The 13065-nt window shown below is 50.7% G+C and overlaps 1 protein-coding gene across 1 annotated transcript in view; it reads left to right on the top strand.

Moving 5' to 3' along the window:
* BOD1L1 (biorientation of chromosomes in cell division 1 like 1) overlaps positions 1–12008 on the top strand; it is a 53417-nt gene extending 41409 nt beyond the window's left edge. The window contains exons 20-28 of the mRNA XM_077750391.1: positions 130–203; positions 1172–1247; positions 1449–1483; positions 2506–2551; positions 4577–4626; positions 4723–4807; positions 5221–5374; positions 7800–7940; positions 10750–12008. Coding sequence (XP_077606517.1) covers positions 130–203; positions 1172–1247; positions 1449–1483; positions 2506–2551; positions 4577–4626; positions 4723–4807; positions 5221–5374; positions 7800–7940; positions 10750–10867 — 779 coding nt within the window. The 3' untranslated portion in view covers positions 10868–12008. The remainder of the gene's footprint in view (positions 1–129; positions 204–1171; positions 1248–1448; positions 1484–2505; positions 2552–4576; positions 4627–4722; positions 4808–5220; positions 5375–7799; positions 7941–10749) is intronic.
* The last annotated feature ends 1057 nt before the right edge of the window (positions 12009–13065 follow it).

The following is a 13065-nucleotide window of genomic DNA, read 5'->3' as shown; positions in this document are numbered from 1 at the left end:
AGGGGCGTAGGCCTGGAGACGGCGTGTGTGTGCATCGATGACCAGGACTGCGTCGGCCACCTGGATGGGTGTGGTGGCGGCGCGGCTGCGGGGTCCCCAGCAGTGAACTGGGCTGTGCTCTTCCTGCAGACGAATACAGCAGCGGGGAAGCTGCTGGTGAAAAGACAGAGCAGAATGACGATGACACGGTGAAATCTCAGGAGGTAAGGAGTGTCCTTCATACCTTCTTGCTCAGGGATGCGAGTGCTGCTGGGAAGGAAAACGCATTAAAGGTGATTCCCAAAAGTTTCTGTCAAGTGCTTTTGAAGTCGTTCGTGGTTTTAGTTCAGTGAGCCACCGTTTCACGCCGGGCATCATAGTATCGGCGTCATTGGGGTTAATCTTGTGCTCTTCACTTTTGCTTCATGTCATCTGAACATTTGTAAGAGACCTGCTTCTGTCACGACCACGTAGGGTCAGCCCCGAGCTGTGCCTCAGTCTGTAGGTCAGGGAGCACGGCTGCCGAGCCCTGGAGTCTGCACAGGACAGAACGGGGACAGCACAGCCGGGTGTGCAGACAGCCCGCAGCAAGCGCTGAACGGGACCCACTTTTGGGAGAGCAGGCCGACCTCCAGCCTCACACCCTCCCTCCCCTGCCCCATACCCTGGGGGATGTGCAGAGCCCAGGGAGGGGGCCGGCAGAATCCCACTGGCCTGAGACAGGCCCATAAATCAAGGGAGACAGCCCATACACCAGCCACCTCCAGATGACCGTGACCAAGTTTGCCTGACTTGATACAACTTTTGAATAGTTCTTTTGTTTTCTCACACTTGTGTATGAGAAGATCAGTGGCCTCCTTTATTTTTTTATAAGAGATAACATGTGGTCACAGGTGACTAGCACGGAATCCATATTTAAATGCATATATATATATATCGATGGCAGAAGTCAAAGCTGACACTAAGCACTCATCTCCGTTAGCTCGTCACCTAATCCTCCTGACTCTGTGAATTAGGAGTACAGCTCTCTGTGTTTACACGGTGACGGAATGCACGGCCCGGAATGGATCCCTGGGCCAGTTATGTGTAAGTGACAGAGCTGGGATCAGAGACCTCTCAGGAGAGAACTCAAAGTGCCATTTGGAGACCACAACAAAACAATTTTATTGCTCTTTGTCTCCTTTCCCATCAGGAAGATCAGCCAGTAATTATTAAAAGGAAAAGAGGAAGACCCCGTAAATACCCAGTCGAAACAGCGTTAAAAACAAGTAGGTATTTATTTCGTGTGTTTTCAGTTCACGTGAGAGACAGTTTCAGGGGGGTCTAGTTGGCTCAGTCATTAGAGCGTGCAATTCTCCATCTCAGGAGCATGAGTTTGAGCCCCACGTCGGGCATAGAGCGTACTTTAAAAAAAAAAAAAAAAAAGACATTTTCAAACTGATTTTCTAAGTGAGATTTTTATTTTTTAGAAGAAGATTGCAAAACGGATCCTGGCGTTGTCACTGTGAGTAATTACAGCGCGTGAGAAATCTGGGAGCATTTGCTCCGCACCTGGATAGTGTAGACTGCGGGAATCGTGTTTTGAACCACTTTATTTCTTTAAATATTTGAAAAGCATTATAAGAACTCCTTGAGTAAGATACTGAGTAACCGCTTACATAACATTTCGGTTACCAATATCTTGACACAAATCTACTGTTCTTCAATCTGACCCCATCCCCCTGTGTGAGTTTGGCTGCATAAAAATTACGTAGGGACTTACCTTGTCATCCTTGATTATAATACAGAAAGTAGCTCTTTTATATGATTTTTAGATAACGGCTTTATGGAAACCTCCACTGTGTCACACCCGTTACTACTGTCTATGGAGTTCCTTTCGTAATAAAATGTCCCCTGATTTCAAGGCAGGAAAATCCTCAGTGACACTTTATCTTTTCTTTATGTTTGACCCTGAAGTGTACAGTCAGCAAAGTCATTGTGTCAGGACTTCATTGCATGAGTTTCAATGACAGTGTCCTTAGAAGGACAAACATGTGTCCAGTGTCCTAACAAAAGCAAATGGGACTCAAGTCTCCACTCTGCAACTTACGGCCAGAACTGTGCACTGGGCTGGTCGTGTGACCTTCTAGAGACCCCCATTTCTTTGGCTATAAAGAACTGTAACAGTCCCTGCAGTACTTCTCTCAGTGCAGTGACTAGAAGACAGCAGACCCCAGGAGCCATACGTGCGTGTGAGACGGTTTGCCCGAGTCAGGAATACTAACGGTGGGCCATGCCCCGTCCCCTCCAGTGTCCCTCCCCCGGCGCAACAGCAGAGCGGCCGGGACGAGGCTCGTGGCGGAAGGAGCATGTGTTCACAAGCGTGGCAGCCATGTTCCCATGGTGGACCTCACCAAGGGCAGGAGATAGGCGGTCCGCGGACCCTGCCTCCATAGCAGCGATCCTGAACCTTCCTTATGTAATTACTGACTTTCTTTGCGGTGACGACCAACTGCTGACTTCAGTTTTTTCTTTGCTTAAATGTAGGTCGAACAGTCTCCGTCTGGCAGCAAACCAAAAGCCACACAAGCAGGTAAGCCTCAGGCGTTGCTCTGCACGTGACCTCCGTAAGGACGGAGGCGGCACCCGTGGGGGAGGTTGTAGAGCTCCGTGGTTTCTCACGAGGTGGCTCTCAGCAGTTGTCCTTGGAGTCGCGGGAGACTCTTGCTACTGGCCTTTGTTGTGACGTGAGCCCTTCTTGGTGTTAGGCTTCTGTAGGAAGCCTCCAGAGACGAGGGTGAAGGCAGCAAAAGTAAAATAGGGGTGGCCCTGCCACATCCAAACCATTTTACTGGATATGTTTCAGGGAGAGATGGATCGAGCTGGGGCCTAGGCACCCGCACCAGGAAGATAGGAATTTATGCAAGATTCTGTTGTTTTCGCAGAGTTTTGAAAGCAGCCTGTGTAGCTTATAGAGCCGGAGTGCAAGAGATAAAACTGTTCCCGTTGTTTTTGTCCTCATTCCAAGGAGAAAAATCCTCCAGAATGTTGACAATCATTGGCTCGGGTGGTGGGATAATGGGAACATTCTTTTTGTTACCAGCATGTTCCAGAATTTTTACAATGTGTATATATTTCTGGTTTAAAGTTCTTTTTTTTTTTAAATTTTTTTTATTTTTATTTTTTTATTTCTGAGATACAGCATGAACAGAGGAAGGTCAGAGAGAGAGAGAGAGAGACACAGAATCCAAAACAGGCTCCAGGCTCTGAGCTAGATGTCAGCACAGAGCCCAATGCAGGGCTCGAACCCAACGAACCATGAGATCACGACGTGAGCCGAAGTCGGAGGCTTATCCGACTGAGCCACCCAGGCGCCCCTTTCTGGCTTAAAGTTCTGTACTTAAAAGCAACAAGACCCCTTGGTGGGTTTTAAAGGACTGGAAAAGGCAGAAAGATGAACATGACTGCTATTTTAGGTCAAATAAATAGCTGGTTAGATCAGGAAAGTACATATTCTCAACAAGGTAAAGCAAATACATGATTTAGAACCTTTTCCGCATTTAACCGTGTGATCTCGCGATCAAATTTCAGTTTCTCTTATCTCGGAACATTAAGGTTGGCGGATTTTTTTTTTTTTTTTTTACAAAGGGAACTTCTGGTTATGTTTGGTTTTTAACCAGTTTTATTCATAATTGTATAATATTTTGAATTCATACAAGAAACCTTGATAACTTGAATGTGCCCTCTACATTTAGACTTAAGTTGAGCTGTGTGATCAGTGGTTTGGCAGTGATTTTCTGAGTCCGGGTAACAATGGCCGGTTAAGGCAGCCTTCCTGACGTGGCTCTTGCGTCTGCATCAGTCAGCGCACAGGGAAGGGTGACCTCACGGTCCTCACCGAGTGTCTAGTGAGCACGCCCGTAACGTTAATAATCTTCAAACAGCACCTTAAACGAAACTGTGTCCTCCTCGCCAGATACACCATCAGAAAACCATAACATCTACAGGAGGCACGTATGTGAAGAACTGCCATGTACAACCCAAAACAGGCTTCTAATAGGTGCTCTTCTCATTGCTCTGATAGAACTGTTTATAGTCAGAGCGTTCCAGCCAGCGTGCCACTTGTCACGTGACTCCGAACAAGTCAGTCACATCACGTTACCTGAGCCTCGTTTTTCCTAACTGTAAAATGGGGATGGGCTCCGTTGAGGCCTCTGTGAGGTCCGTCATCCTGACGTGCAGCTCCTGGTGCGTCTCGAGGGCCCCCCAGGTGTCCCTTTCCTCCTCCTCCTCTGGATTCAGAGCATTTGAGCTGAAAGGGGTGGGCTAACCACGTCCTTACCTTACAGATGAAAAGCTGAGTTTTGAGGAATTTAAATAATTCTCCCAGATGGCGCAGGTGATTTCTGACAGGTCTGAAGCACAAACTTGGAGGTGCTGACTTGCATTCAGATGTACTTCCTGCTGGGTGTTCTGCCTCGAAGTCCGCTTGCCTGATACAAGGTCAGGATACTGTGCATTGATGGGCACTGGTACATTCAGAGACAGCAAGCCAGACTGTTGAAAATGGATTTTACACCAATAAAGTATTAATGCTCGGGTTTTCCTTTTCTTAAAGACGAGTCCAGTAAAGAAGCCAGTGCCCCACAAGAGAGACGTATGAGCCACGTAAGTGTTAATTTTCTCATCAGGTACATCCTTTAGGAATAAACTTAGTAAATGTTCAATTCACCACCCTTTCAACTTGAACCTCCTTGCTTCTAGGATGATGGTGAAGAGAAAGCGGTAGCGAGCGTGCGCCGGAGAGGAAGAAAGCCCAAGCGGTCGCTCACTCTGTCAGACGATGCTGGTATGTTTCTGGCACGTTCTTAATTGCGGAGTCTTACCATTTCACAGTCACCTTTTTAAGAGTTTTTCTCTGGACGAGGGAAAATCCAGTGGGGGACAGCCAGTATTAATGTTACATAAATATGTGTGAAATGGCTCTAATCCCATGTCAGAAATGGTACATCCCAGATGCTTTCCTGAGTACATGTGAATTTTTCGTGCATGCTGGCTGTGAACTGCCTAAGTAAACTATCCCAAATGTGTTTGAGATTAAGTTAAACAGTTGTGAGCTGCAAGTGCTGAAACAAAAGGAAATGGAAAACCACTTCTTCTGCCTCCGAGTCCCTGGTCTCCTACACTCCCAGCGCCATGACTCTCCTCTGGAAGTGTCGTGGGGAATTGTCCAGTCCAGCTGTTCCCCTTCTGTCCCAGCAGAATCTTCAGAGCCGGAAAGGAAGCGCCAGAAATCAGTGTCTGAAGGCACCGAGGACAAGCGAGACCAGGAGTCTGAGGAGGAGGAGGAGGAGGAAGACGAGGAGGAGCCCCCGGGAGCCACCACGAGGTCGGCCACCAGATCAGAGGCTCAGAGGTAACGGGGGCGGCAGGCTTCCCGAGGCCTTCAGCAGCTTCCCCATGGAGAGCAGCTTCGGGTTTCACGGGCTTCTCTTTCCTGACTCCCTCGTGCCGCAGCGGGGGCTGTGTCCTTCCGGTTTGGCCTCGGACCCTGCGATCCTTCTCCGAGAAACCCGCCTTCCACCTTCACATCAGTCCTTGCCAGGGTCTGGAGGCCTGCTCGGTGGGACCCGTTCGGTTCCCGAACAGACGCTGGCTGAGCGCCAGCAGGTGTCTCAGATACTGCACGCCCCGGGGGAGGCAGGTGCACATGCAGCTCCCGCGTACGCCGGCTCAGCCCCGGCGGGCCAGGGCAGGCACCCCCGTCACTGTGGTGAGGCGCCAGCAGCCAGTGTCGCGGAGCAGGTCAATTGTGTGCAATTGCCCGGATGCCACCGTTTTTTCCTAACATCCTTCGTGTTTCCCAGAGGTCATTCTCCCAAGAAGCCTCTGGAGAAGAGAGTGCCGTGCACCAGTGCGTTTTGGGAATGCCAGTGCATTCTTTGTCCTTCAGAAGTCCCAGCGCACAGGGGCTTGGCATGGTCCTAAAGGAAAGAAACCTGTTTAACGTTGTCTGAATTGACATTTGACAGTTCTACCCCCACCTGCCCCTGTTGATATCAGTCAGTGTTCTTTTCCCCACGACACTTTTTGAGACCTTTACAGTTTATTAACTTACTAAAAGCAAGAGTGTTTTCCATAGTTAAGGTGATTCACAAGCCATTAATGTGGTATCATCTTCTGTCATTTCATTATCCAAGATTAATCAGAAATCTCAGAAACAGTGATTTCAAGAGTATCACTGTATCACACCTCTCACCCCTAGTGTAGCAGTAAAACATATGAAGACTTAAAGTCAACCTATTTCTTTTAATGATTTTTATGTGTATTTATTTTTGAGATAGATAGAGAGCAAGGAGGGAAGGGAGAGAGAGAGAAAATCAGTGCAGAGCCCGACACGGGGCTCAAACCCACGAACTGTGAGATCATGACCTGAGCCAAAATCACCCTATTTCTGATTACTCTATACTTAACTCATCATTAGCCATTCTCGCCATGGTTTGGTTTCTCAGAGAATCAGACTTTAGAGCCACAAGACTTTAGGAGCTCGCACGGCTGAAGATCTGGTGGTGGTCCCATACTTGCACTTTGGGTAGAGCAGCCCAGATAAATAGAAGAGACCGAGTCCAGTGCCCTGGGGGTGGGGGAGGCTGGGGCTCTGGAGGGCGGTTCCCCTGCGTGTGGCACAGAACCACACCAGCGCTACCGCTCCTCCAGGACAGCAGGGCCTGCCTCACAGGCCGTCTGGGGGCCTTCTCCCGTCTCAGTGTCCACAAGTAGCCGTCATGTGTTTAGAATTCATTCTCTGGAAACAAAGCTCGCCCGACTTCTGATTCTGTAGTCACCTACACTGTCCGTGTTCCTTCTTAATGTGCTTTAAGGACTTCTGACTTATAAACGGATTCTCTTAGTTTAGACTCCTTGGCAGCAATTGATAGGTTCCAGGGCTCAGGCTCTTTGTAGTTCCAGATTCTTGGGGTTGGCTGGGGTCTCTACGGGGCTAGCACCTCATTCGCTGTGCCCGCAGCTCCTCCAGGAAGGTCTTCCTGCTCGCAGGCTCCTTGGTGGCGGGAGACCACACCCCTCCCCCCAGCATTGCTTTCTCGTGCGCAGCAGGAGCTGGCCCCCCAGAGGCCTCTGCGCTTGTTCCGGCCCTGCTCTGGGGGCTTCTCTCCAGCGTTGCCCTAAACACTTGCGAACAACTTCCAGGTCTTACTTTGAGCCCCCTCGTCATCCGTGTGCTCTCCGGAATTTGTGTGTTTTCCTCTGGAGCGCTTGCTCTGTGCACATGTTCTGTACCAAGTGTGGCTGAGGAACCCGGAAGAGGACCGCCCCACCTCACCTCGCAGGGACCCCCCCACCTCCGGGCTCCATTCTCCGCTGGAGCCGCACACTGGCTCATGCGTGCTTTCTCTCCCTAGTTCCTGGCCAGCCGGCTCTTCTTCCTCACTTACCTGTGCAGACCGTTACTCAGCCCAGCCTCAGGGCCTGGTCAGTCAGCCCTGTGACTTGTACTTCCCTGACCCCAGGCCCTTATTCTCCCGCGGTGAGCACTGCGGGGATTGCTGTCTTGTCAGCCAGTGTGCTTTTTATCATCACAGACTCCTCTTCCTCTCAATCATGAAAAAATCTCCCACACAGTAAAAGCAAAGAGTCATGCAGGCAGTTCATGGTAGGCGACATCAGATCCACTTTTTACCATCGGTCCAGAAAACCAACCATTTTCTGCTTTGAGTCCCCATTCTCTGAGTCGCCCGCGAGGAGCCTCGTCCTTTCCGGACAGGCCCGGGGACTGGAGTGTTGAGGGCACCACTGCCCGGTGTTTCTGTAATCTGTTTCAGAAAGCATCCTAGCAAGCCAGCGGCACCTGCAGCATCCAAACATGGCAGCCCAGAGACAGTTTCTTCTAGAAATCGCCAAAAATTAGCAAAAGAGAAGTTATCTGCCAGCGAGAAAGTTAGTAAATCTCCCCCATTAGGAAGGTAAGTCCCTGCTTACACTCCAAGTCATTTTCAATCCCCTGAGCTTATTTTTGATACAGTAATGTTTTCTCCCCAAGTTCCTTTAAGATCTGTCTTTTGGGATCATTTGTTTCCCAAATGGAAACCTCCTCCGAAAGGAATTGGAGTGGCTGCAGAGGGAACGTCCCTTGCTTCACGGCCCTGCTACACAGACTTGCCCTTGACCCTTGTGAGCCGTCCCTACAGGCTCCCGTCCACCAGGGCCGAGGGCAGGTCGTGTTTCTTCCCAAGTAGCCGCAGGTCTGAGTGCGTGGCTAGACCAGCACGGCGTGGGCGGCCAGGCCACAGCGCAGAACCGTTTCTGTTCCGGCCGGAGCACTGGCGAGGCGAAGAGGTGACAGCAAAACAGCCACTCCGGCTCCGTCCCCACCGTCCACGGCCCCCTTCGTCCTGCTGCGTCCCCCAGGCCACACCGCAGCCTCCTTTTTGGCCTTGGCTCGTGCAGGCTTGTGCGCCCTCGCTCCCAGCCCCCCAGTAAGCCAGGCACTGCTGCCCTGGCTCGCCCTCCTCAGGAGGCCCCGCTGCTTCGGTGTCTTCTCTGGCCTTCCTGCTGTGTGAGGGGGCGGTGCGGCCCCCTCTGGACCCTGAGCTGCTTCCTGGAGATGCGGGGCATGTCTTACTTCCGTACGTCACAGCCCCAAGAGATAGAAGGCTCCTCGCTGTACGGAAGCTCTTGTGGCCTCTCCTAGGACAGCTTGATCTTCACAGCTCGGGGAACGTGTATAGGTGCTGTCATCCCCACCCCCAAGAGACGGAGGCGGACCGAGGGGCCAGGCACCTTTCACATGCATTCTCCCATTTAATCCTCATTATGTGGAGTGTAATATTTATCCTTATTTTATCAGGGAGGGGATGAATCTCAGGAAAGTCTGGTCCCTGTTTCTCAAAATGGAACTGCAGACCAATCGTGGAGACTCTTACTAGGATGAAGGCTGTGATTCTGGGGTGGGGCCCGAGAGTCTGCATTCCTGACAGCCCCCGGGTGATGCCGCTGGCCACAGACCACATCCTGGGTGGCCCACTGAGCTCTCCCAGCCAGGAAGAAGCGCCCTGACCCAGAGCTGCGGTCCCCGCCATGCGGCATCGGGCACAGTGCCGCCGCACACTGGCTGCTCAGCAAATCGGAATCGGTGTTAGCGTAGGGGCTGGCGGCTTTCCCGACCCTGGCAGGGGTGGGCTGTTAACAGGCCCTTCTGTGCAGTACGTGCCTGTGTGCCGAGGCCGCGTCCTGCACAACCGTAGTGGACTCCGTTTGAGTCTATTTCCCTGTGTCGTCAGAAGAACGATAAACCAAACACGTTCTTCTGTCGGTGCAGCCCCCACTGGTCCACCTCGGCTAGACTTAGTTTTCAGTCTCCGTCCCGGGTAGAACGCGGACAGGTGCGGACACATGCTGTGAACCAGGTGCAGGACCCAGTCGCTGCCCTGGAGAAGCAGCCTAGTGGACGTGGACGTGTGGACATGATCTTCAAGCTTTCCTTGGCCCCAGCCACACTAAAACCATGTTTTGCAGTGTAACCAGTGCTCACATTCTGCCGCTACCACTAAAACAAGATTTTTGTGAACGAAACTTAATAGAAGCAATGCCAGCAGCATTTTCTCTTGAGGTCTGCTTGCTTGTTGTTTTACAGTAATGACTATCTGCTCTAGTTGAAAGACCGGCAGATCAGTGACAACGGCAAGCGCTGTGGCGAAGACTCAGGGTGCCGGGGGGTTCCCGAGAGCAGCTTGCTCTGTGAGGAGGAAGGCTTCCCAGGAGGAGTTGCTTTTGAACTGGGGCCTAAAAACGAGGGTGTTTGCTAGGTGGAAGGTGTGGGTGATTCTCCAAGAACTCACATGTCAAAGCATGAAAACATAAAGGAGTGTCATGTTTGGGAACGACAGGACTTCGGCGGGACTGTGGTCCAGGGCCGTGTAGGAGTCAAGAGCTAATGGTAAAGGACTTTGTGAATTCTCAGGATGACTTTATCCTGAAAGCATCAGATGGTCAAGCGGGATATACATAAAATGCATAAACAGGATAGTGATACCATTCATTGGGGCTTCCAACAGATCGTTGTCACGGCAGACAGGAGAGCAAGGAGATTGGCCAGGTTGCTCTTCTGAAATTCTGGTGCCTTCCCCCCCTCCTTTTTTTTTTTAGCATTTATTCATTTTTGAGAGACCGAGAGAGACAGAGCATGAGCAAGGGAGGGGCAGAGAGAGAGAGACACAGAAGCTCAGAGCCCGATGTGGGGTTGGAGCCCCCATGAACTGTGACATCATGATGTGACCCAAAGTCGGATGCTTAACTGAGCCAAATGTGTGCCGCCCCCACCCCCCATTGCCTTTTCTCACATTGCCAGCCCTTCTCTGTAACACTGGCCCGTGAAACACCGTCAGGCACTTGCCCAGACGTAGTCCACAGCCCTGCTGGGTTCCCGCCAGCCGTCTCGACTCAGGGCAGTGCGTGGAGGACTGGCTGTGGGCTGCTTTGTAGACAGAGGAACTAGGGCCCAGAGGAGAAGGTGCTTGGACCCAGGCCAGGAGTGCAGGGGAGTGGGAGGCAGTGCACAGGCCTCTGAGCCGCCCTCGGGCCATTTGTGTGAGGCGGCCGTAGCTGACGGGTTAGCACCACTCTCCCCCAGAGCCGCCTCATCTTCCGGAAACGTGACCCGGGCTGTCTCCTCCGGGCCCTAAAGTTCAAACACCTTCCCTTCATTAAGAACTCCCAAATTACTGAAGCGTTCCTTTGAGCTCTCACCACTACCTTGACTTTTGTCTGCTGCAGATCGAAGGCCCAGCTCTCGCCTTCTAGCAAGCGCAAGAGGGAAGCCAGCCCCGCCGGAGCCCGCACTAGAGGCCAGCAGAGGGTGGAGGAAGCCCCTTCGAAGAAGGTCAAGCGGTAATCCTGGCCGCCGCTGCCGTCCCTGGCTTGTTGGGGCCACCGCAGAGAGAGGAGGGACGAGCCTCGGGGCCATACACTTTTGTTTTTAACCAGGGAAAGGACATGCATGTGCTCTGAGTTCCTAGGTGCAAGCTTTTTCTTGTTCTGTTTTAAACAGCTTTATAAACTACTGTTCATAGAAGATATTATGTACATTTATTTCAGATAAAGGAAAATAAGTTTACTTTGTATCTGAACTCCAAACAAAGTAGTTGTATATTTTAACATTTGAAATTGGGATTTCCCGATGGGACACGTCCCTAATGCAAACCCTTCCGGCCCATCAGACACCAGGCTGCCTACTGGTAATCTGTGTACAGTATAGAAACCTGTAAAAATAGGTTGTATTTTACTCTATGTATGATGCTAATCAATGAACACTTTATTTATTTTACAGAGAAAACTTATCTGTGAACTTTACTATATATCTGCTTATTTTATTTTATTATTTTTTTTTATAAAAAAAAGGGGGGGGAGGGGTTTTAAATGCTATGCAGTCATTAGTAGAGATGTTTTAGGACGCTCCCTGCCTTGTAACTATCTGACTATGACCCGGCAGGAAATACCGAATCTTCTCGCATGTATCCCAGTAAAGTAGTTTAGCTCCAGAAAGGGTCTGCAGTGCTTTTCTGTTCACAGCTGTGACTGTTGAACGTACCTCGTTTTTAGATTACGCTCGCCTCTGTGGCTCTCCCTCCAGCCCGCCCCCTGCAGCGGAAAAAACCCTCTCCGTCCATGTCCGTTCCCCACCTCTGTGCTCCTCCGAGGCTTCTACCCATTTTCTTTCTACATTGTCCTTTTCCGTGACGAGAAACGCATCGAGATTAGGTCACTCCTGTCTGTCGAGCTTCAGGATTTTATGTTGTTTTATACACAATGATTTCAAGATAGAAACTGGCTTTATTGCCAGATTCTTTTTTAAACATGTTTTAACTCCCATACGAACAAACTGTCCGCCCTAAGTTTTTCATAAGATTAAATTTTTCTTAAGATCAAACTTGCCTCCAGCAATGGATGTGATGAGTTGCCAAATAATTGAGATTATTTTAAAATGTTTTGTTCATATTGTTTTATAATTAAAATTTACATTCAGTGTGTGTGAATTTTTTTTGACTCTTAATGTAAGGTGGATATTTCTGTCATTTTACATGGTTTCTTACAAGATTTTATATATAAATTATGAAATGTTTCCAAAATTTGAGCGGTAAGATTTTTTTTTTCCGTATTTTAAACTTTCTTCTTGTGAAAACCACTTCATTCCAAATACTTGGTCTTGGAGATAATTGCTCCATTTTCAGGGTCAAATATGAGTCGGTAGCGGCCCCTTGGTACAACTGGATGTTGGATCTGGAAGGGACCTTGGAGACCAGGAACGAGAGTTACTCGTTTTCATTTAAATGGGTGAATTCAACCAAAGCTCAGAAATCAAAAGTGATTTTTCTTACAGTTAGTCCAGGAAGAAGCCAGAGTCGGTCCCAGGGCCCCAAAGTCCTTGACCCATAGCTTCTGCACCGTGGGTGTTAGATTCACCAGAAACACCCCCGAAACTGTTCTGAGTGTGAAACCTGCCAGCGCAGTTCCGTCGCAGCTAGTCTGGGCACGGCCTCACGGGGACGAAGTCGTTGGCTCTGAGGAAATGCTGCCTCTTTGTAAAGTTGGGGCTGCACATGGGCACTGGAATATAGAATAAAGACGGGGGGGGGCTCCATCCCATGGGGCCCTGGAGCCACAGGGAGCAGCTCCTGGCCATCACGGTAACTGGCGCGTGTTGAGCAGAAGGAAGGAGGTGGGGAACGCTGAAGGCACCGCGGGGCGCCAGATGGCCCTCACCTCCACAGAAGGGGCTGTGCCAAATGCCTGGAGCCGCCCCTGGAGACCCGAGGTGACGCACGCACAGCCCATCACCGTGTTCGCCAGCCCCTGGTCTCCACTCAGCCGCCACTGCCCCCACCACGGGCACCCTGAACAACAGCACACGCGGAGCTGAGACAGGGCAGGGATAAGCCAGCAAGACTTCGCGAAGGGCCGGAACCCACCGCCCGCCGATGGCAAGTGATGCAGCTAATTCCTCTTCCGCTGAAGCTGGCGGTGCACAACACAGTCCTTCCCTCCCTGCTTCAGGCCTCTGCGCGCTACGCCCCGTGACCACCGCTACCACCT

The sequence above is a fragment of the Crocuta crocuta genome, unplaced genomic scaffold (assembly GCF_008692635.1).
Source record: "Crocuta crocuta isolate KB4526 unplaced genomic scaffold, BGI_CrCroc_1.0 scaffold179, whole genome shotgun sequence".
Lineage (NCBI taxonomy): Eukaryota > Metazoa > Chordata > Mammalia > Carnivora > Hyaenidae > Crocuta > Crocuta crocuta.
The sequence above is the reverse complement of the archived record's forward strand: the minus strand, read 5'-3'. Positions and strand labels throughout refer to the sequence as shown.